A 25,748-nucleotide genomic window follows, 5' to 3' on the forward strand; every position below is an offset into this window, starting at 1 on the left:
CTTAATAATATATATAATAGCGTCCAAAAGGAATTATGTTTCTAAATATAATAGTTTTTTTATAAAGAAATATTAAAAAAGTGTCTTTTTTTCAATTTTGAATGAGAAAGTCCCCTTAAGAATTTGATATTCAGGGTTTACTTATATGTATACATATATATAAGTTTGAGTGTTAATAACTCAAAAAAATATTGCCACGGATACAAGTGCATTTAGTGTTTTGAATACATCTCGATGTCAGCTATTGGAATATATGATAAAAAATGTAAGGTTCTATTAAAAAGTTCACAGGTGACCTTCACAGTACATTCCAAGGTTACCTCAAGGAGAAACAATTATCTTCAAAATACGTCCCCCTCGGTACCATATAACTTTCATCTGAAATATTTTTTCGTATTTCTGATACCTACAGAAATAATCAAGTGTAGACATTTAAAACAGACATACTGTATACATATACATATACATATACATATATAATAAGACATCCATTTTAAATAAAACTATTCATTTTGAAAAATTAATTTTCTATGCCCCATGTGTGAAATAAGACAGAAAAAATAAGTTTTCACAAAATGAAACCTGAGTCTCATATTAAGCGACCAGTTTAAAAATTCATGTTTTTGCATACTTTTCATTTTCATTTTATCATGATGGAACTCTATCTGCTTTGTTATAATTTGTAATATGTTGTAAAAGTTTACACATCTTATATTTAAAATGTGTATTGTATTTCAATAAAAGTATTTTTAATCGAAAATAATGCGTGCTTAAAAAAATGGGTTTTATATTCGACTATTTTATTCTAACGAAGTCAACCGCGAAAGTCCAAGTACCCAGAGTCTGCGGGTATTATTTTTTCAATGCGGGGACAGCTTTTCTCACGTTGAATAATTACGGGCGAAGTAATTTCCCTCGCGAGCGACATGTCCATACGAGGAAGCAAGAGAATACATGAAAATAGTCATCAAAGGGTACCCGAGTGAAATTACGCCGTAATTACTGCAAAATTCGTTACGTACTGCGGTACATCTTTGCGGTGCGAATAAAACCACCGCTGTAATACGCGTTGCTTTCACGATACACCATGTGCGAATCGATTTCTTTATTCCCCTACATTTTCGTTCTTCGCTGCGGCGCAACGGACGACGATTGAGAAAGGAAGACTGGAAAATACATTTCACAGATAACATTTGGACAGATCTCGTTGGTAAAATTTGTATTGAAATTGTATAAAAACAATAGGTTTCGAAATGTTTATATTTTACTTATTTAACACATTCGTTCCCACTGTCGCCATATGGCTATGTATGTTAAATTACGAAATAAAATATTAATATCATGTATGTTTTCATACTTGAGTATATGTATAATAATTTCTTCTGATCTTGTATAAATGGTATGGCAAAAATTTGAATATGCATTCAAAAGGTTGTTAGTAAAATAAAACATAATTGGTCTTTTATCTCTAAATTTCGCCATTTTTTTTAATGATTGTTTCCGTAGAAATTAGTTGCCAAATGATTTTTCCCTAACAGATATTCTCCATTATTATGAAATTAAGTAGTTACTGTTGAAGTTGATCATTTTTCTTATTACTATTTTCCAATTTTTTATAATTGTTTTTGCATCAATTGAATGGTTGTGCTGTTTTACTTACAATGTATTATTATATTTCACACCTGAAAAGAGCAATTGAAAATATATTATCGGTATATAATATATTTATGTAATAAATATAAAAAATATACATATATAATAAATATAAATGTATATAAGCATAAATGTAATATATAAAAATATTTTAATTAAGTCTTACATCCTACTGATAAACACCATTTCTACTGAATCACCCGATGCATTAGACGCTGCTCCGTCATATCATCATTTACCCATATCACTGAAATATTCCGTGCGCAGGAAAAACTTCAACAACATTATTACTCAAAAATAATACCATCTTCGGAAGTTCACACCTAACCGTATATGTATACCCATATTATTTTAGTATTGAAAATATTGAAATATACAGTGCTAAATTATTAATATAAACAACATTCTTTTATGTTAAAAGTAATTACAATATCAAATGTTAAAGGGTCGATACTCACTTCATTCGATACGAGTACTTTTTTTCGATACCTACTTGGTATTGCAACCGTACCAATAGTACTCGGTATCGAGTAATGTACTCGTATTAACTTGTATTAACTTGGTATCGTAACCGCACGTATCGATACTAGGAATGAATCGATACAAGTAAATACGATTACATTACTCGATAGTTTTGTTTCGATACCGAGGTTTTTTGGTATCGATATGTACGATTGCGATACCAAGGAGGTATCGAAAAAAGCATTCGTATCGAATGGAATCAGTATTAACCCATCAATATTTGATATTGTAATTACTTTCAACACAAAACAATGTTGTTTATATTAATAATTAAGGAATGTGTATGTAAATATTTTCAATATTAAAATAATATAGGTATATATGGTCAGGTGTCAGCTTCCAAAATGGTAAATTTTGAAATGTAGAATAAGTTTTCCTGCAGCATCTTCATCTACTATCTATGTTATGTTCGACATAAACTTGTTCAATGTGCCTGCTACCTCCCCAATTAAATATTTTACTACTTAAATTTAGTAAATTTAAGTCACTTGCGAAGTCAAAGACTGCGTTTTCCGTTTCAGTTTCTACTAAATACTTCATTTAATTTTATCATTAATAAATGAATTATTTATGTTTCTGATGAATCTTTATTTATTCCTTTGTCTTTTACTAAATAAGGGGCTTTTCCATTTTCCTAAGTACAACATCATTGTCTTGTTATATATTCTATATTTTATTGGGTTTATTTTTGCAATATACTTAGAAAGCTGGATTGGTTTGGTTTGTCTAGATATTTTTGGAGCCGTCTTGCGTCGGAGATTTTATGCCTCAAGTTGAATATTTTCAGAATATCTCTGAAACTAAGTATGCTGGCACAGATAATATCTGATAATTAATACCTACATATACATATTTATTTGTTATGTATATCATATATTACGTATATGGTATATAGTTTTACATATGTTTGTTCATATGTTTTATATTGAATATTTAAATAAAGTATAGTACTGTATTTTATTTTCTCTCAAGGTATAAACAACTTTTGTGTTGGGTATCAAGGTTAGGAAAATATATTTCGATACCAAGTATCGATACACTAGCAATGAGTAAAAGTATCGATACCATGGCGGTATCGATTCAACCCTAATCGATACCAAAAGTACACGGTATCGAAACAAAGGTATCGAATAATGTACTCGTATTTACTTGTGTCGATTCATCCCTAATTCTACCCATGGTTATCGATGACACACTGAAATTGGAGGTGTCGGTCAGGGTGCGTTGCGGCGTCCTATCAGGAAAGCACGCGTCGCTTATATTGAGCCGACTGTCAATAATAAAACGTAACGAAAGCGTCGAAAGGGAGTGAACGAGGAAGAGTGTACCGCTTGGGGAGGGAACCTAGAGAGAGAAAAAGAGAAAGAGAGATCGAGTGGAAATATGGATATAGCCGGAGTAGAAGAGGGAACGATACACATGTATCGGTTCTTTCGAGAGGTGAAACGTTCGAGTAGTTTACCAGGGATTCCCAGGAAAAAGAGTCTGGTTACGCAGGATTTTATTATCACTCTCCGGAGTAGACGGCGGTGTCTTTTCACGGATAAGGAAAAAACGGAGGAAAAGCTCGGAGTCCCAGGGAGCTTTCGCTAAGATGAAGCGTCTAGACGGTTGCTTGCGCACAGCCCCCGTTATCAGGCTCGCAGGAACCGCGATTTGGTCACCAGTTGCGGTGTCGGTTCGTCCACGTCGACCGAAAAAGCGCGGGCGTCGCGATGCCCGACCGGGAGAGCAGAACGGAACGCGTGATATTCTCGCGTCTGTGTTCTTCAGCCGGGAAGGTGTCGAGGTGGTAATCAGAAATAGACGCGTATTTCGGGACGACGCGACGTGCGCTGACTCAGCCACTGAGGTGTCTATGATTCCGAGGAGACCCGTTGTTCGAACGAAATATGCGTTATTAAGTTGGTGGTAAATAAATGACTGGTCGTTGTTGTCTCGCCATGGGCGTAGCCAGGGGTGGGTAGGACGGAAAAAAGTGGCTTTTGCCCCACCCTACAAGTGAAAAATTGGATTTTGACCCCACCACCCTCTTCACTTCTAAGAGTTGCAAAATTTTTGTGTAATATTTAATATTGCAGTGTAATTTGAAACACGACCAACAGCCTCTATTAACGGAACGTATACGTTTTCAAGGATTTATAACATTAAAAATAAAATTAAGTGTCTGGCTACGTACGACCTTTTTCACTGTGGCGATCGATGTATTAATATTTTTGCCCCCCCCCACCCCCGACTGATAACCTGGCTGCGCCCATGTGCCCCGCTAAATACTCAGCGCGATTACCTTAACGCTTAAAGGGGGGAGCCTGGTGTAGACGGGTCGAAGAGTCGATATTTCTTTCGTTTTCATAAATCGTTAGTTTCACGTCTTGAAAATGTCTTCCCAAAACCGCAGAACGAACGTAAAAACATTAAACCTGCTAGAGCCGTTTTTTGTTGCGGACTAGATCAGTGATGAAAAGACAGATTGTCTGTTTATATGATGTCCAATTTTCGAGAAAATCAAATATAGAAACTCGGCTAGAAGCCGCACATACGGCCACAACTTGTACATATAGTTCATGTCTGTCCAGCGTTGGGTACTTCTGTTAGTTTTTGTAAGCAATGACCATAGTCTTTGATAATATTTCACAGTAACTTGATATGAATAAATAATTGGAAAATAATTCAATCGACATGACACAGGCAATATATGTATGTAGTATCACCGTGGGTATTCATTGCGAGTAGAAACAGTAAAACTCAATCGTGACGACAATGAATATCCATAGAAAAAAATACTTATTTCATACACAATTTTCCGTTAGATGTAGAATAACCTATTTTTCATTGAAATGTAAATTAAGCTGTACACTATACAGTTTGAATTACAGTAGGCGATCGTTCATTGCAGGCCTTTTTATTGCAGCATGGGAACGCCTTTCTTTTTGTCGCGTTTCACTCGTATATTTCGCTACAGAAAGCGAAGTGTATATGTATAATATTGTTTTAATAAATAGTTTCAATGTTTTTAGATATTTTCAGTTATAATCAACTACATTTCGTATTTGGCATAAGAATTCTCTTTGGGCATAAGAATGTTAAATGTCTTTAAGGTGGTTGATCATAGAAATTGAAAAGCTACAAAAAGTTAAAAATTCATACATATGGAGTTTATAAATGAGATTAATACCTATTGAAAAAAAATTGTTTTCCTAGGGCGTGATTGTGCAAAATTTATCACAATAGTACAAAGTAAAACTGAACCAATAATACTGTTTTATATAAATGATTCCTATAAATATTACATATATGAAATAATTAAAAATCTCAACCTGTATATAATTGTACAACTATTTCTGCTTAAGAAACAATTAATTTTTTCAGTATATTCTCTTCAATTTGTTACTTATAATATTTTACTTCTAAGACACTTCTGAATATATATATAAAAGTATTGGTAAATGTTTAATTCTTTGTCCAGTGATCTCTACTTGAAAATATTATCATAGAACAATAGGATTGAGTATCTTAAAGATATTATGAAAATTTAACATTGAGTATGTCATGATGACTGATTATGAGTCAGAAGTAAGATATTATACCTAATAAACTCAATGTAATGAAGTTAAAACCATTAATTGTCTATTAAACTGAATTGGATGTACAATTATACATACATATACAGGTTGAGCTTTTCTGTTACTCCATATTAGTAGCATCTAAACGAATAACTTATTTTCCTGGAAAAATAGTCACATTGGTTCAGTTTTGCTCCTTACTGTATTTTGTTGCAATCACTAACGTGTGTTTTCCACACTTTTATACATAAATAAGATAATTAATAAGCAAATGTTAATCAGTTGTTAATCATTTTGTATGTCACAATTAAACAAATTCAAATAATTATATTATTGATTGCATTGTTTTCAATAAAGATGTCTAAATGAAACTACTGTTCAATTATACATGCATTATAAACAATGGTCCAGTAACTTTGATCACATTAATTATCTTCATTATTTCTACAGGTATAAACAAATTTTACTCACAAAACTTATCTGGTATCAGAGGAACTATAACATAGCAGAAATAATTAACAGTGTGTTACATTTTGTATATAAAATATCTCACGAATTATTAATTTCTTTCACATTTTAACTGAATATTTTATTACGCAGAATGTTGAGAAGAATCCATTTAAATAAAAAAATATTTTTATTCCACAATATTTCAGTATCATTAAAAAGGAAATATAATTAATCTTGAAAACTCAGGATATCCTCAACCAACGAAAAAATTGTTACTGCAAATTAATAGCCCTTTCCATACTGAACAAGTTGTGTTAATAAACTTTTGTGATATGTCCAAAAATAACGCAGATAATGAAGATGATCTTAAAATGCGTATATCCAGCCCAGCCTGTACATATGTAGGTGCGTCGGACAACTGAACGGTCGAATGGAGGGGAGAGCACACGGGTGATTGGAGCTTCCTTATTGCAGTATTCCTGGAATTCTGGCCCTCTACAGCTTCAAAGGCTGCAATAAACGATCCCCTACTGTACATTTAAATATCATGAATATACGGATTTTAAAAATAATTATTTGAATGATACACAATGTTAATACATATATCAAGCTTTCAGCAAAAGTACTATGTACATGAAGATATTGAACTGAACATGTATACTACCTCATGATTCATGCGTATATCAGAACGGATTTGCCTTATACATATACATATTCATAAGCTGCAAGTAGTTCAAGTCAATAAATGCATCCCATATGCCGAGTCTAAAATTACTCTTACTATAAAAATATATAGCTACTGTACAGGGCTGTCAAAGCAATATCTTTAAAATGTCATGAGGGATACCTTTTTTATAGCTCTACATTTTATAAAAATATATGCTCACTAAACATAAAAATGTGCTAACTAAATTCAAACTGTAATAAATAGTGCGACGATAAAACTTAATTGTACACTAAATTTTACTGTACTACCTATAGTCATAGTTTCAGATACACTTTTATTTTAATCTTTTACAAATTTGACTTCGTTAAGTATTAACTAAATATTTAAATATTGCACTGAATGTTACCTAAATATAATGAATTAGACAACGTATTTTAAAAAAAAAACGATCATACAGGATTTCGTACAAACATTGAACACAAGAAGCTTAGTTTTTGACCAAACCTAAAATACGATCTTCATTTCATTACAATTATCGCTACGTAAAATTAACTTTTCCGGACTTTTATGTTACATATGTATAAGTCAAATGTATCATCAAATTGTTAAATAAAACAGTTGTTACAACGCAGATGATGATTTTTTAATAAACATTAACTTCTAAATGTAAAGTAATGTTTATTTATGGAATATTAAAATTCCATTAAACACAAGTGATTGCGAATATTATTTCTATGTGAATCATTGATGTAGATACAGTAGTGTTTCCTGATAATCATTTATTAGATTATGTTAAATTATTGTTGAAAACAAATAATACACTACTGACAATGCCTGTAAATATTAATAAGCGTAGAAGGGTTAGACCAGGGATGCACAGACTTGTTAAGATCAAGGGCCACATAGATTCACTGTGACTTATGGGAGGGCAGGCAAAGAAAAGACATGAAAGTTATTTATTTTGTTTATATTTATCATATATTGTTACAAACGAAGATAATAAAAAATATATGAATAACTTAATTTTATGTGTGACTGCATTGATTCAACAACTGTTTTAACATTTGGTTCGATTTTTGTAGTAGCCAACCGCAAAATGGATTCTAAATTTTCATTAGTCAAGCGGTTCCTATTTTCCGATTTGTTAATATTCATGACTGAAAAAGTTTGTTCACAGATATATGTTGACCCAAAGAGACTCGCGCATTGTAATGCATTATCTATCAACGATTTAGAATTATTTTTATCGATATACAACGATAGAAGTTTAATAAATTATCTTCGTTAAATTTATTTCGCAGGGTTTCATCGTTTTGCATGTCGATGAGTTCAAGCTGTATTAACTCAGGTGTATTTTCGGGCAAAAGTACAAAAGCGTTGCGACATAAATCTAGCAACGATTTTACTTTTTGAAAATCAGAAAAACGATCCTTGAAGGCTGATATCAAATTATCAATCTTTTCAACATATACAGTCTTCAAGTTGGCATTGAACATTTCTGAAATTTTCTTGTAATTAGGAAAATGGACGTAATTCTCCGACTTTAATGGGTTTTGAAATAGATTTAACTTGCATTGAAAAGATAAAATGTGGTCGTAAAGTTGAGTAATCAACTGATCTTTACCAACTATTTTGTTGTACGCATGTTGCTATTTGTAAAAATCACCTATCGTGTGACTTGTTAAAAGTTAAAATAACAAATGGTGTGGCGGGCCGCTAGCAAATCAACGGAGGGCCGCGGTCTGTGCATCCCTGGGTTAGACCAATATGTAAGTGAAGTACTCAAGTGCACGTGTTGGTGATTCATAACCTATTTAATAAGAAGCAAACTTTAGTATCAAAAAATTCACCGTTCATTTTCAGAATCCCGTCTGTATCACCTGGTCGATATATTGTATGAACGATACAATCAAGAAGTAATCATTTCACTTTGTCTAACCACGGAATTCTTATTCCACTGCCCTCTTTATCCTTTGTTCCACAGGCAAAACAGGAGCTTATAAGGCTCCTCTGAACAATGAAGAAATTCGTTTACTTCGTATATACTTTCAACGAATACCTGCAACACGTATCATGTAATCCTGGTAAAAAATTCTTACGAACGCCGGCAATGGCAAAAATGTGGGATTCGAATGGAACCTGTGCGCAGGTCTTTCACTGTTGTCCTACACATTCTTTCACTATGGGGAAAACTACAAAAAATTGTCATTGTATTCCTGACAACTATTGCCTCACGCTATATATATACATAAACATTTAAGTCTAAATATACTGTTTTCCGTATTTAACAAAGTAACAATTGAATAACTGAAATTCACAATCTCCACTTATATTACAATACATGAAACCTGTTGTTATAAGCATACTCTGCATTCAAATTTGTTTTTGTGAATGCGAGGAGCTAGCTGTAATATATAACAATTATAGCACGGACAATAATTAAAAAGCAAAAGAAATAAAGATCATGATTGTACTTTTTACAATTTCTGCACCTTTACCATTTTTGCAGTTTATTATTTCATTAAACTTGTTACAATAAAAGTCTCAACAAAGTATCCCAATGAATATATGTTTACATTCAATAATATAACTTTATTGTTATTATAATTATTGTTATTTATATTTTAGAACTACATTTTAGAAAAGTCCATTTCAATTGAAATATTTAATTCTGAATTTGCCATTAGACACGTTTTCGGCAATTCGTTATTTTTGACTGTGGCATAACTCCATTTGCGGTCAATAGAAACATTGTTTTACACAGAGAATATTTACAAGAATGGTCACATAATAAAATTAAACAGGTTGGTGTCGTAAAAGCATAATACATGTTTGTTAGCATTCCAAAATATTTGTAAATAAAGTAGATGTCCCAATTACTAACACCTTAAGATTGTAGCATAACTTCATTTAAACATTTCACGTGTTGTTTAACGTATAAATCGTCTCAATTTGGAACACAATGTTATTCGAAATCCCCTTCATTAAAAAAATAGTTTAATACATTTGAAGTGAACAATTAATTAATAATTACCCAAAATCACCTTACTGTCACGTTACAAACCATCTAGTCCTTATAAATGCCACCCAATAACTGTCAGCCCTATTAACTGTGACCAGATGACTGACGGTCCCTATTATTGACAATAAAACCCAATTACTGCCAGTGCATTTTACCGAGATCCGATTAATTGCAAACTATAGAAGAATTAAATATTAAAGACAACTAAAGACACACAATTATAAATAAAATAATCCTACTAAATTGTAAATAATTGAAATTATAATGAAGAATCACACGATATATTTCACATGTCAAATCTGAGGTTCGAGTTAAGAAGTTTGCAAATAACCCAAATGACAGTCACGTTCTTTCGTCCTGAATACTGATGACATTGTTAGGGACTAGCCGAAAACTATTGCCCCTAATACTGTAACCGTTCATTATAATTTAACAATAAATACCTTTCACACATTTTATTAGTTGTATCATTAAAGTAATTCTTATACACTTTTACAATTCATTTTTTGCAAGATATATAGTTTAAAAAATAAAAATACGGCACTTTCTTTAGTATGCTTCCGTCATCATTTCCTACTTACGTAGACGAATTTTTGACGCTCAAATTCCACTTTAACTTTTCAACATTAATTTTTTAATGCCAGATACATACAAGTGCATGTATTTGTTGATTTTATGTAAATCAAAGTGCCAATCTAATAATAAAATTTTTTGTACGCGATTCTTCATACATCGTTTCCTCTTTATTAAGTAAAATAAATAAATAGTACTTTTAAACTAAATGGCAGGGATAAGTTAGCTTGAAATCAATATTTCTACTTAAACTTGTAATTTTAAACTCAATAGCAGGGATAATTTCCTTCCTAAGACTTCATATTTGAAATATTAGAGCCACTGGCAGTAATTGGGACATCTATCATAGGCCAACATACCAAACATTAAGTATCATCTCGAAACAAAGGAACCTAGCTTATAATACGATCTAAAAAATGGGTCACATGTTTAGACATATGAAAATTGTTATGTTATATATATTGTACATGCGACATGGCTGCATGCGCTATCTGGACTAATTAATAGAATTAGAAAGATTAAGCGTTTCACTCGGTTATCCTATTATATTATATTGTCGCCCGACTGCATATAAATGTAAATAGTTAATAAGCTTCCGCGTTATATTTGCGTAATACATATATAAAGTGTAAATACATGTGCTTCGTACAAAAATATCGCGCTTATTTATCTGACCACGTGGCTCGTAGAAATAATAAAGTCTAACAAGGGAAGGCACAGAAGTGCCCCCCTCTAATTTTGGTGAAACTTCGTATGTCTGTTAAACAGTCAAAAATAAGGGATACGTTTTTTTTTTATCTGCTGAGACGCGATTTTAAGGGGTGAAACTACCCCTCGAAGTTACGGTCCGAAATTTTTTTGGCGTAAACAAATTATATTTTAAACAATTTGTTAGCACCATATTATTCTACACGAAAACCTACAAACCTCGTCCATTAGAAGTTTTCGAGTATCTCCTCTGGTTTTCGAGACAGTACTTTCGGGTCGAAACTTCGAGGGGTGGTGACACCCCTTAAAGTCGCATCTCAGCCGATAAAAAAAAATACGTATCCCCTATTTTTGACTGCTTAACAGACATACAAAGTTTTATCAAAATCGGAGGGGGACACTTCCCTGCCTTCCCTTGTAAGAAAAATAAAGCGAGGGGCATTTGATTTGTGTAGATACGGTCCTGGAGGGGGAATTAGCGGCGTCGGGACGCCCGACGCTGCATGATATGCGCCTGGTGCAGGGCTTGCCTGTCTCCCGACCTGCGTAACCACGGTCGCACAGGTGTGACTCACCCCCCCCCCCCCCCCCGGACGCCCCAACGAAGACGCCGTCGAAGCTTTGAAGGGTCGTCGCTGTCGATGGTACCGACGAGAACTGCCCACCTGTCGCTCACCGCTTGTCGCGACTCGGCAGCGACGAGCTTCAGAAATGGGAAACCAGGATGGTTCAGGAAGTCGTCGACGGAGCGTCGACGCGGTCTGGAATAACGCCAACGTGGTCGACGGGATCTTGTGGCGCCAGTCCTCGGGCGTCGTGACGCCTTAATAGAAAAGCAGATTCGCGGGGAGGTCGCGTATTCAACGTCGAGGATCGCTTCACGATCGAGATTCTTTTCCCCTGGAGGCTGAGAGATGAATAACCATTTGATTCCCATTGTTGCATCGGTGCGACAACCATTTACAATAAAATAATTAATATCTAAGTTTTTCCAGCAGAGAGCTGTAGATTCACTACCTAACCCAAAAATCGATTTTTTCAAAATTTATAGGTGGGCATAACCCCTTAACGAAAGTGTGGTTATGGTGAAGACCTACGCTTGGGGGCTCCTGGGAGCTCCGTATTTAGGACAAGACTGGAAATCACGCGGTATTAGGGAATTTACTTAAAAATAAAAATTAAAAAGTTTGTAGGTGCTGAATTTATTTTCTTTAATTACATTAAACTTTTTAGGATATAACGTGCATTTTATACGGTGAAGATGCTGTTTATAATTGATTTATATGGAATAGTTCAGTATGCATTTGTTAAGATTTTGGCCAAGAAATTCTATGAAATTACCGAAAGCGTAATGCACATATTTTAATAAGTACTTAAACCATTATGACATGTTAAAATTGTTTTTACTTTGAATCTAATTTGATAATAATTAAGTTTAATTAAAGAAGTTTTGTTTATACAATACGTATATACAATATTTACTAAAACAAAATCGTTGAATTAAATAAAATCGAACAAAAGGGTCAAAAAGTAGATATTCAACCTTTAATTTGCTTTTTATTTAAACACATTTTAATGAATGCTAACAAAGTTATGTAATATTGAATTTCGGCAATTTTTCACTAATGCACAAGTGAGACAATACTTTTCGCCAGTAGTATATTTTATAAAAATGCACATAGGGGAACGGTGTCTAAAACGATTCCTGTAAGGCGCAATTTACATAAAAAATACAAATGCTCATTATTTAAATAAAAGTAAAGTAGTTTTTGTAAGTTAGTCTATCTATCTTATCATTGGCTTAAATAAAATTTAGCTACGCAATCAATTATATTTTTTATTCACATTTCTTTGCAGGCATACTGAAGGATCATTTTGTACTGTATGTGTACAACATGATCCTAGGGAATCATTTTATATCTATTGATAGTAAAATACGATGAACATTAAAAAGCATTTCAGTTATTACATTTTATTTAAATAAAAACAGCTTTGATGCGTTGTTTTTCTTTCGTACTGATGGGGCATTGTTGTAACCAAGATGGGCAAACTCATTATCTAGATAAAAAGTTTCGAATAACGAATAAAATATAAAAAAAGTATTTCATCATTTCTAATTGTTTGAATGTAGAAATTTCAATTGTTATAATAAAATAATACTTTTTTATGAATGAATCGACATTTGTCGAACAATTATTAAATCTCATTAACTGTTTAAAGCTCAGAACGACACCCTTAGATACTGCTGCTTTTCATTGTGTATTATTCGAATAAAATTCTGCCCAACTCTGGTTGTAACTAAAACAAAAAAACAAAAATATAGCATATGGGTAAAATGATTCCTGGGATCATTTTATCCTACTAGAGAGGGATCATATGACCCCAAACAACCAACTCACATTCAGTGGTTGAATATAACATCAACTTATTACATGCGGTAACGAAACATTAATTAACTTATTATTGAATTGTAGTTAAATCCGCACAAGAAGAAGTTGTCACATTAAACCGTTTATGACAAAAGTTACACAACATTGAAAAAGACCTTATTTTAGATAAATTGTAGTAATTTTAAATTTTTCAATTCACATGGCACTTCGAGCAACGACTAGCGACGTGCGGGGAGAACTATTGTAGAACGACATTACAATATACCACCACTAATAACTACAGAGCAGCCAGGAATCATTTTACCCCGAGGGATCGTTTTAGGACACCTTTCTCCTACTTAATTAACCTGTTTTTGTATAAATATTTAAAATGGAATAATAGGTTTCGAACACGAGGTCACAATTTTCCATATTGACTTCGATTCCATATATGTATACCTTTAACAATTGTTTAACACTCAGTAAACTAAAAGTTCAATATAGTTTAAAAAAGTTTTTATCTTATTCCGAACCTGATAGAACTGTTATTCGAGTAGAAATATTTGTGTTTGATTGAAATTCCTGTAAATCGATCCACAAAAATCTATATTTTCATAAACACCTGCAGTCTACTAATGTACATTTTCAATAATACTGTTAAATCACGTAAAATGTGTGGCAGATATCATTTTAAATATTAGTAATTTGCTAAAATCTGTACTATCATGTTTCCCTTCACAAAACTGACAATAATTACTAAATATGTTCACTGTGTAAAATTACAAATTTCTATTAAATTAATATCGGAAGTTATAAAAAAACAACACAGCAAACAGGAAAATGTATTCCGATCGAAAAAAGGTACTATTCCAATTCGTTCTTCTATTAATACGAAATAAAGTAACAGTACGAAAAATTCACCCTAAAACGGTAAATATTGTTAATCCGAAAATATAATCAATAAATTATATAATAACAATACCGGTAACAGATATATAAATCCTCAACAATAATAAGCACTATAAAGAACATTAATGCAATAAAACATACTTTCATTGCACATTAAAAAGCATATAAACATTGTACGCATAATTAAACCATTCATTAGCAATTACATCATTCAACGCCAACAATTATTTCCAATCGGAACAATATTAAAACGTATCATCAAGTCCACCCCGTGCTGTATATTGATTTGAACAGCAAGCTTGCGCAAGCTCCGTAGAAGCCACAATTCGGCAAAATAATCGAACGAAAAATCCGGAACCAATACATTCGAACCCTTCCAGCCACATGTTCTAGTCGCCACGACAAAATAAAAAAAAAAAATAAAACGAAACCCCGATACATCCACAAGTAATCATTCAACCCACTTCAATCTAACCCAAGGTCCTCGATCAAGTCTCCAGCAGTAAAAAAAAAAGTTTCCGCAGCATCGAGGGAAGCGCCCCTGAGAAATCTCAGCGGCGCCCTAGGCCAGCGATGTGTTATCCGGGGAACATCAGCCCGAGCTGCGTCGACGTCAGCCTCGACGACGTCTGACGGGGCTGCCCGTCAAACGGAAGACGTCGTCTGACGTACCACCGGAACAGGCGACCAAAATGCGACCGGAGGTGTCGAGCACGGGGAGCTTTTCATCGGAGCTTTCCACGTTTTGGGAAGCTTTCCGACAGGTGGGCCCATGGGAAGACGCAGACGAACGTTGTCAGAGGCCGCGCCACGACGTCCTTCAGCGCCAGGAGAACAACAACCGCCGGAAGGATCCTTTGACATCTCCCTACGAGGCGTCGCGACGGGCGTCGTTACGACGAGGAATCGTAGCAGAGGAACACGAGGCCAGAGAAGGTTGCCAGCGTCGCGACGCCACGCGGGGTTAATTTTAGACGTTCCATGGTAACGAGGGTGGTGGCGGCTAGGAACGCCCCCCTGGACCAGTTGCGTTTGCGCGTTACGCGGAGGGATTATTGATTACATGGCGCCTACCACTGTATTGGCTAACCGTGTCGAGTATTTCAATTGGATGGAATTCGAGGTTAGTATTAAAATGCCGGTTTCTATGTATTAGGGGGACCGGAAAGTAATGTCGCTTTTTTACATTAAATTCAAACGAATAAATTTTTAAGAAGTCTTTATTTTTAATAATATAATCACCCTCGTTATCAACAACCTTTTGCCATCTAGTGTGCAAATTTTCAATCCCGGACCGATAAAAATCAATTGGTTTTTGAGTAAAGTATCTCGAGATGGCATTTTGGACATCATCCAAATTTTCAAATTTTTTGCCACTAAGAAAATGTTGTAGGGATCGGAATAAATTGAAATCGGAGGGTGCGATATCGGGTGAGTATGGTGGGTGAGGCAGTACCTCCCACCCCAATTCATTAATTTTTTCCAGTGTTCGTCTTGCACAGTGCGGTCTTGCATTGTCGTGTTGCAGAATGACGCCTTTTCTGTTGACAATCGCCGGATACTTTTCGATTAAAGATTGGTTCACTCGATCCAATTGTTCACAATAAAGGTCTGCATTAACAGTTTATCCAGGTTTCAGCACTTCAAAGTGAACAATTCCGCGAATACTTCACCAAACACACAGAAGCGCCTTTTTGGGATGTAAACCCGGCTTCGCAGTACTTCGTGGTGATTCATTTGGAGAGAGCCACTGCCTTTTGCGTTTTGGATTATCATATAGGACCCATTTTTCGTCTCCAGTGATCAAACGATCAAAAAACGGTTCTGTATGGTGCCGTTGAAGCAATACGTTGCATGTGATGGATCGGTTGGCTTTGTTCTCTTCGGACAGATTATGGGGGACCCAAACACCTGCTCTGCTTATTTTTCCAATCTGCTGTAAATGTTCCTGGATGGTCGACCAAGGTTGGTTAAGGGTGTATGACAGTTCTTCGATTGTTTGACATGGATTTGCTTCGACTTCTTTCTGCCCTTAGCATGTCGTTGTCTAATGTCGTTGGTCTTCCTGATCGATAGGAGTCAGAGAGATCAAAATTACCGGATCTGAAGTTGGAAAACCATCTTTGACATTTACGAACGTATAATGCACTTGGATAAACATCGCAAATGTTTTTGGTCGCAACTGTTGCGTTACTACCCTTGCGAAACTCAAAAAGCATACAATGCCGGATATGCTCTTCTGGTATTTGGCTGGCCATTTCATCCCAAATTGCAAAAAAAAATTTAATATTGAATTATTTAGAAGTGAACAAGTCACAATAAGCTTAAAATGACTTTGGCACGCCTTCGAGATACACAATGAGCTGACAAATGAGAATCAAATATCGACATGCGCAGAAACGACATTACTTTCCGGTCCCCCTAATAGAATGCTGGACTAGAATGAGCTAAATCTCGGGCAGTCGACTTTGAGACTCAGGTGAATAATTTTTAACATGTCTGATTTTTATAAATGAACCGTTGATATTTTGTTGACTTGATGCGTACACAAAGTTCACACATTTACTTAGGTATACAGGCCTAATTTTGAAAACCGCTTCAATTGAGCCTAGATTGTAGTTGTTGTCATATTTTAATTAGTGATAGCAATAAGTCAACAAATCTAGGATGTAGGGTTAGTTGACTAATCATTTACTTTTAAATGTTTAACACGTTGAATACCGGGGGATTTACGTACGTTTCAGCCACAGAGTCGCGATGAAATCTTCGTTACACAGAGTATATAAGAATAAAATGTTATATAAAATTATTGTCAAGTATGTTAACATACTTCTGACATTTAGCTTGCAGAAGTTTACCGGTTTATGGTCCAATATTAATAATATCGAAAAGTATACTGCCTAGAGTGGGGGGTTACCGGTGACCCCCACGGCATGCAACGTGTTAAGGGTACCCTCCGGTCAAAACGCTCGAAAAGTTTGTGATTGTCGTGAATTTATAAAAAGATAATGGAACAACATATGGTAAAAAACCGGTTTGAGCCTTGTTCCTATATATTTGAAGAATACGAAAAAAAATGTATTGTTTAAATTTTAACAATGTTTCCATAAAATATATAGCACTCAATGTACTACTGTACAAATTGGACGTCTTGACGGGCGCCGTCAGAACTCATGATAGGATCGTCTTAAGTCAAATAAACAAGAATATTCTTAAAATACATGTCAATGGCTATCGTCTTACCTATCCTCAATCCAAAAGAACAATCCGGTGATCTTTGGCACGTGTTTAAACAGAATGTTACAAAAAATGGACTTTTTTATGCATAAATTTGTATATGAAAAAAATGAGTGATCCAAAGTTAATCTTCCTAGGTAATGCGATAGCGACGTGAATTGTGAAGAAAATGTCGTAAGAATTTTTAAAATCGGCCTATAATTAATCTATTTACCGTGGCGCCCGTGGAAAAAAATGCGTTCCGAGAAAAACAAATTTAAAGTTTTTTTTTTATTCTCGAGTTAATTATATGTACATAGACCAATGTTAAAGGTTTTCACCTTTAATCAGCTATTACTGCACCATACAACAACCTTTCCATGACTTCATATTCCACTTCCAACTCGGATTTTTCTTTTTTTCAAGCTACTTTATCTTCTTTTGACGCGCTTGAACTACGAAATCGTAAGAAGTCGAAGAATGCGTGTTGACTACTCAAGCCTTGGTATAAAACTGAAGTAAAATACAATTTTCCACGACGAGTCCACAGTGTGAGATTAGACGAAACTATCGTAATCGTAATATGTACTGTAAACAGGTAGCTCGACTTCGAAGATAAGAGATAGAGCTAAGGTGTATGGGTCTTCAATGCTCCGGCATCAGCCGGCCGATGGGTAAGGGGTAACATACCTTTGACAGGTTGTGAAAATGGGATTATATGCATGAATTTTTTCTTCATATAAAAAAGACGTTTCATTTAAATAATCAAGATATACATTATATTAAAAGAACTTTGTTACTTTGACAAATGATACTGTAGCAGCCCTTTCCCCCACGGCCTTTTCAGAGTTATAGCATTTGCGGTAGCATAGATATCTCCGTGGAATTTTATCCGAATCATAATTTTATTTTTACATTAAACTGGTTGAAAAAGACTAGTACGTATCGAAGCCAATTCCGACTAAATTTATTTTTTGAAAAAACGGCAGCTAATCTAAGTCAAACATACAATGTTCGAACTAAATTTTCATTTCCTTTCGATAATAAAAAAAATAAGACACGAATTTATAAAATCGCTTCGACAAGTACTAAATTGCAGGCTTAAGATTATTCATGCTGAATTTTATTAAAATCGATTCAGTAGTTTCTGAGATATTTCTGTTACCGCAAATGTTGTAGCTGTGAAGGGTTCTTGAAGAAAGGGCCTGTTACGGTATGATTTCGCAAAGTGTCAAACTTTTAATAAGAGAATATAGCTTAATTTATACACAAAAAGACGTGTGTTTTCATTTTTAAATGAGACTTTTTTTTTTAATATGAGAAAAAAAGTCATAAAAGTCGTGTATTACTGTTAGATAAATAAATCAACGGTGCTTGATCATTTCCTCAAAGTATACTATTTTCCATCACAATTGGCTTAACCCAGACCACGAATGACCTTTCCAATATGTCATTGTATTCGTCTTGAAATACTCTATCAGAATGTAAGTAAAAAAACATGCTGTTCTATTTAATAAAACAGAGATGACCTTCATATCTCCTTGACGCCTCCACCAATAAAAAAAACTAGTAACATCAGATAATCAGGCCCTCGATACCAAATAAGTTTGGCTTGATGCATTTTTTCCTATCACCGATAGTAGCCAAGTTATTCAGGTGGCCGATTTTAAGTGCCTCACCCTGTATACGTTACGTAGTTATGAATTGATTCGGCACAATTTTCCCCCTCGTGCAATCGCTTTTTCTTCGACCGTGTTCTCATTTCCGTTCTACTATGTATAACGTGGCGGTGAGCACTGACCCAATTCAAAAGTTAGGGGAGCTTTCCACCTTCTCTATTCTACCAGGGTCGCATAACGGCACATCAAGCGTTTCTACAGAAATGTCTCAGGGAATTTAACGAGCTTTCGAGCTTGCGGTCGGTAAGCGTCGCGACGACGTAGCAGGGAAGTATGGACGCGACCAGCACTGAACGCAGACGGAAGTATCGATTCGGTCACTGACGTTCTCCCTATACGTATTAGTTGTTACCTGACGGTTAACTTTTATGTAAGTGCATATTTTTATAGAAGATTCGAAGATATCACTCGGTATGACAGCGACCAGCCCTGTGGATAATGTGAGCCTTGAGGTAAAGTGAGCTTTTTTAATTATTTATTTGAAAATAGAATATATTTAGAAATTTTTGTAACATACTCAATTTATATAATATAACGATGATAATTATGCACATTCAGGTACTAAACAGTATAAATTCATTTAAGAAATTAAGAATTAAGTCTCAGGTACCTTCGAATAGTTTTTTTTCAGATTAGCTTTTTGGATGAATGAATCATAAACACATTATTTTAACAGAAACATGTTTTCTGTGTGATTAAAGAAAGCTTGTAACCACATATGTGCATGCGTTTTAAAATAAAATAACCCAAACATTATTAAATAAACCATATTTGGGGTAAACTGACCAAGGAAAAGTGAGCTGAAGTGCGAGAAAAAAAGATGCGCGTGCGCGAGTGAAGTGTACAATAGCTTAACCTCGTCAGCTAGCGCGAAACCACGCGAAGCTACGACAGTTACAGCTTGCGCAGGTAATTATTTATTTTCTAGAGATCTCCAAGGTAATATAAATTCATGTTTTTCATTCCGTCATTAATTAATGTATTATAAATAAGACTTCGTCTTAAATATTAGATATTATTAATTTTCATTCAATTTCATTACTAATTTTAAGTAATAATTATAATTTTATTAATGATTATTATTTGTTATTATTAATTTTAATTTAATTTCAGAAGAAAACGTACTTGTCTAATTAAAATTTAGTGACGTTAAATTTGTATTAAAAAATAGTTTGAATATTTAAAAAATTCTAATCAAGTTAATTTTATAATTATGACCTTAATTAACCCGTAATCGTTGTCGTGGAGTTTCGGAGACACCCGAAAAAATTTTGTTTTGTGTCACACTTATTTCTACGGTCTATCGGCCATGTAGATTTCCGTACCTTTCTAAAAATAGCAAAAATTAAACATTATATACATATAATTCCAGTATATATAAGAAATAAGTATAGACTTGACGATGTCAAATTATTTACGATACAAAAATGGCATTACGCCAGGTACGGGTTAAAAATCATATTTTAGTAGCTCACTTTACCCCATATTTTTGGCTTTTTGTTTTCAAGTTGAGTTTTAAAATATTTTAAGTTTGTCTAAAAAATACTATAAAATTATCCGTACACATTTTTATTGAAAAGAAAAAATTGTATTCCACTTTAAACTTTTTTAGGGCCATTTTCCGGTCTCCCCTACATTTTATTCCCTGTAATGAGTTTGTCTGACATTTCGTAACAAAATTATTACGAAATGTGACAACCAATCCGTCTGACAACTAGCCCAGGTCTCCCCTAAGTATTAAAATTTAATAAAAAAAATGTTACAACCGTCACGAACTTATCAGAGTTTACCGTATTCGAAGCGAATTGGTGCATTACGTAAAGCTGAAAGGTACCGTGAAACTAAATGGGACGCGACTAGGATAGTTTTTCGATGCGATTCCACGTTCCGTGATCGAGCAAACAAAAGAAACAGCGCGCGTGTTATGGCAAGCACCGGAAATTAGTTCGGTCGGAAGTTTACTCCCGCAGTTGACAAACGCGTTAAATCGACGCCGCGCCAATTGGCGGCTTGTAATTCTTTTCATCGTTCGCTGACGCGCCCGATAATGGCGCGCGAAACAGTGTAACGCGGTTATTTTGCAGCGGTCTCGCATGGACACACCATTCATCTCGTATCCTGCGTTTGCGGGTGAACATAATTGTCTGTGAAATCGGGTCAGGGTGTAATCACTGGACTCCGGAAGTTTATGCAAAATCACAATTTTAGATACGAATATTCAAAAATTAAAATGGGACAGAATCTTAAGTTTTATCCTAGAAGCTTCAGTGTATTAGTAACGATACATAAATAATATTGCACTTCATTGAGATCTCTGTTTAATTGCATTTTCTAAGTTAAGAAATGCTATAAATGCATAAACATCCGCAGTCTAGTAATCACACGTGCGCGGTAATGAATTAAAGGAACCCACAGACCAACGTAACTGGCCAGAATGTAATTTTTGAAGTAAATTTGAACGCATTTATTTTGTTCTTCGGAAAGGACCCTAGTAGCAATTATTGTTGGCATTTTGATGGGTCTTTGATGCACTATTGGTTGGCCAACGGTTAGAATTGTCAATCTTTTGTACAACTGGGCCAACCGATAACATCCAATGTACGGCCCATGTCACTATGATACGAAGGGCCAACTGGAGGTTTCTTTCTGTAGGGCCAATTGTTGAGTATCTACAATAAACTAATAATAGAAAGACAGTTGGCTATACTACACTTCCATAAAATCCTTTAAAACTATTTGAAGGAGTATAACACTGGAAATAATGAAGCGGTTTGCTCTTCCCGCCACATACACTAAACACCAAATAAGAGCATAACTGTTTCGCGCATCACGAATGAGCATGAGAGGTCTCTCGAACCCTTTGTTCCCCCACTTTCTCGCTTTCTGTAACAGGGACGATAGAATTTGTGATACACCGTGTGACATAATGAAGTATTTCTCAAGACATGAATACTTATGAATTGGCACGTTTGTATTTGACAGTCACTCGATGTATGATGCTACACGAGGCATACTGATGCTGAATTGTTTAAGACGTTGGTAACTAAGGTAACCGATAGGAATATGCGCAAACAAGACCGAAATTCGTCATTTCGCAATTATGGTCTTATTTGGTTTTTAGTGTACAAATATGTGTCGCTCTTACCGGCGACCCTACCGCGCTCTCCTTTTTCCTTCTTCTTGTGTTCTACCGCGTGCGAGAGACATGTGCAATACTAATAGTCATTAAAGCGGAATAGAATAGTTTAATTAGATATTACCATTATATACGTATATATACTCGTGTGTGTGTTAGTAATAAAGAAAGTGCACAACTTAAGTCCGCTAGTTCTTTACACCCTTTCAAATAATATTTATAATTATAAGTTATTCTCAATCATCTGTCCTCTGACTCTGTTTTCACAAAATTGCAAATGTCAAATGTGTTGCGCGACAGTAACAAACTGTGAGTATATTCATAAATAAGGAAACAAAAAAATCAATTTGAAATATAAGTTTTTGGTTGCAGCAACGTTTCTGACGTCTTTAGGACGATATTTAAATGTTGGCAAACTTTGGGTGGGCCAATGTTGTATTATTATTGTAAATTTCTTGTTAAGTAACCAACTATAATAATTGTAGGCCAAGCATTGGATATTCTTTGGCAAATGATCATAACTTTTTCGTCGTAGGCCCTATTTTGGGAATTTGTAGGCAAAACACTAACTGTATCCCAACTAAGTCCCAACTGTTGGATACCGTTGTCCAATCATTAATGCTACTAGGATATAATTTCGTTTTTTTCAGTTAGATGTCGTGAATCGTATTATTAAGAAGACAGTGGGCATTCTAACTTATGATATAAAATCATTATACATGGTGTAACAAAAGTGTTGGTGGACCCGGAAGTGGGAGACTCGTGAGGTGATTTGAGACAAGTTTATCCTTAGCAAAAATGTTATCTAAGTCTTTGTCAACGAGATATTAATTAATAAATAGCAATTAAGTAATTCTTAAAGTGTGCTATCTTTTTGTGCTTGAGTGTAAGTTTAAAAATGATTATTTCTGCACTTACTTCTGTAACATACCTCCTTTATCCTCTTTGCATTTATTTATTCTGTGACAGACCAAACTGAAATAAGGTACAATACTATGTGAAAAAACATTATATACTACCTATCCTGACTTAAAAAACTAAATTCTCACAAAACAGTTACATAGTCCGTTCAAAGAATAAATTTTCTAAAGCCTTCAATTGGGCCATCAAGTATCTGCTCAGGCACATGCAATTTCGTATATTTCCATCCAGCAGTATTGAATTACACCAAGAACTTCAGTATCGCAACGACATTCGATAGAAAATAATCTGAATGAAATTGATCTTAAATTAACAACCATCTACAGAATCCTTTCGATTATCGTCCCGAATTCGGGTCCGCGCCGGGACAATAATCGTATAGGGAGAAATACTTCAGACCCTCGTAAATTCGTTTGTTGCCCAAAGCACGAGCTTCGGCATCAAAGTATGCGCTTGGCAGGTTCCATATCCCTCCTCCGCAGTGATGGGTATAACGCCTGGATAATAATCGTGTAGAACAAGCCAGACAATAATCGAGACGAGACTGTACTGATGTTTAATAGCGGCCAGTTCGATAAATTCGTCAAACAGTTTCACAAGCGAGCTAGCTTACTGACAATGAACGCCGATGTAGTTATAAATGTCACCGATTAGGGCGAAAGGCCTTCAGCAGAAAGTGAAACCTGTTCTTAAACTACGGCCGGGAACGTGTCGTATTTAGTTAATTTTGTTCTCGGAGCAATCGTTAAGCCCCCCCAAGCAATAAGTAGGCGCACGTGTTTCGAATGGAAACAGGCGGGGCTCGATAAAAATTCCGGAAAACGGTCCTACCAAGCACAGAAAACAGAAAAAATCACCTACCGCAGGATGGAGAGATCGCGACGCTCGCGTGTGCCATCGACGTCCGATGCGCCCGCATTATCAGCGTACAGACTAATCGATGGTTCCGTAAATCATTTTAACGCGCATTGATTTTTCATTTACGGTATTTTAAACGGACAGTCGCCAAGCACGAGAGAACCAGCCTGACTTCTCGATATTCAAGAAAAGTGCGGCCAATTTGCTGGCGAACGTAACAGCTCCTCCGCGATAACTAGACTGCGGATTTTATGCATTTATAGCCTCCAGGACTCTGTGAAATACAATAAAAGGAACAAATTTTATCGGATCTAACGAGTTTCCTTTATTTTATTCTGAACCTAATAAGATACTTAAGAGAAACAATAAGTTTTGTTTATTTTGGCGATGTCGCGCACGCAACCTTGAGAGACATGGACTCGGAGAACATGGTATTTAAAGTTTTGCATTTTTTTTAGTATACACAATAACTTACACAACAGCTCGTTATTCGGCAGAATTAAACCACGCACTCTCTACTTCTTGAAAAACATTCGTTTCAGTCATACCGTGCGACGATCAAGTTAAGAGAATTAACTGCACAAATGGACGATTTTACGATTTTATATGATAAGCAAGGTTTAGTTCTTTTGGTGTATTTGTATTGCACAATTGATTAGTTAAAATTATCCAATGTAGAAACTTTAATATTATGATTTTATTTCTACACTTCGTATTGTGGCTCTAATAATTTTATCACCCACTATAAATTCACATAATCATTTTATGTTATCTCCAATTATCAAATCTCCTTTAAATATTGTTGTTCTTTTTTCATTTATGTATATCCTAGTTGATTATATTATCCATACCTTATCGTTCACTCTTGTGGTCGTTCGTAAACAATTAAACTTAAACTGAGCAAAAATTTGTAACTTACCTTCCTAATACCCTCTCATTCACCTGCTGTTCATGATTATTCCTTTTGTTGCCATTTATCAACGTTCAATTGTATTAGAGTCATTCCAAGCGAAGTGGTCCAATGTCGTTGCTCGACCATTTTTGTTTAAATCCAAATTTTTGTACATGTTCACCCTCATATGTAACCGGAATATTTGAGAAATTATAGAAAACAGAAAGAATTAAGTCTCAGACTTGAAACTTATCAAATTGCCATATGCTGTACCAAGGAAAAACAGCATTAAGTTTGAGACTTAGCCCCTTCTTGACGAAACTTTCAATCAGTAATATAAAGATATATATATTCAATTTCAATATATATTTCTGTATTAAAAATATTAATTTTAAGTTTGCTAAATAAAAAATATAAAAAAAAAAGTATTTTTCATTTTTCTAGTAATCAAACTTGCAAACTAGACTCAAATTACGGCTAGTAGAATTAGGTTTAGGATAAAAGTGTATAGAACAATAATTGTAGCTTGTTCTTTTCTGAAAACCATGCTTCTTGTCCTATGTTGCTGTGATTATCAGACATTGAGATACTTTCATTTCCGCTAACACCC

At 34.7% G+C, this 25,748-nt stretch overlaps 2 protein-coding genes across 2 annotated transcripts in view; both read right to left on the reverse strand.

The window, feature by feature from the left end:
* LOC107192650 (tubulin polyglutamylase TTLL4-like) overlaps positions 1-25,748 on the reverse strand; it is a 208,900-nt gene that overhangs the window by 90,114 nt on the left and 93,038 nt on the right. The gene's annotated exons all lie outside the window — the stretch shown is intronic.
* LOC107192648 lies at positions 16,240-16,842 on the reverse strand. The gene is given in 3 exon segments (XM_015581960.1): positions 16,240-16,452; positions 16,455-16,698; positions 16,760-16,842. Coding segments are annotated over 3 exon segments (540 nt in total).

This window comes from Dufourea novaeangliae, unplaced genomic scaffold (genome assembly GCF_001272555.1).
Source record: "Dufourea novaeangliae isolate 0120121106 unplaced genomic scaffold, ASM127255v1 scaffold396, whole genome shotgun sequence".
In the NCBI taxonomy this organism is placed as follows: domain Eukaryota; kingdom Metazoa; phylum Arthropoda; class Insecta; order Hymenoptera; family Halictidae; genus Dufourea; species Dufourea novaeangliae.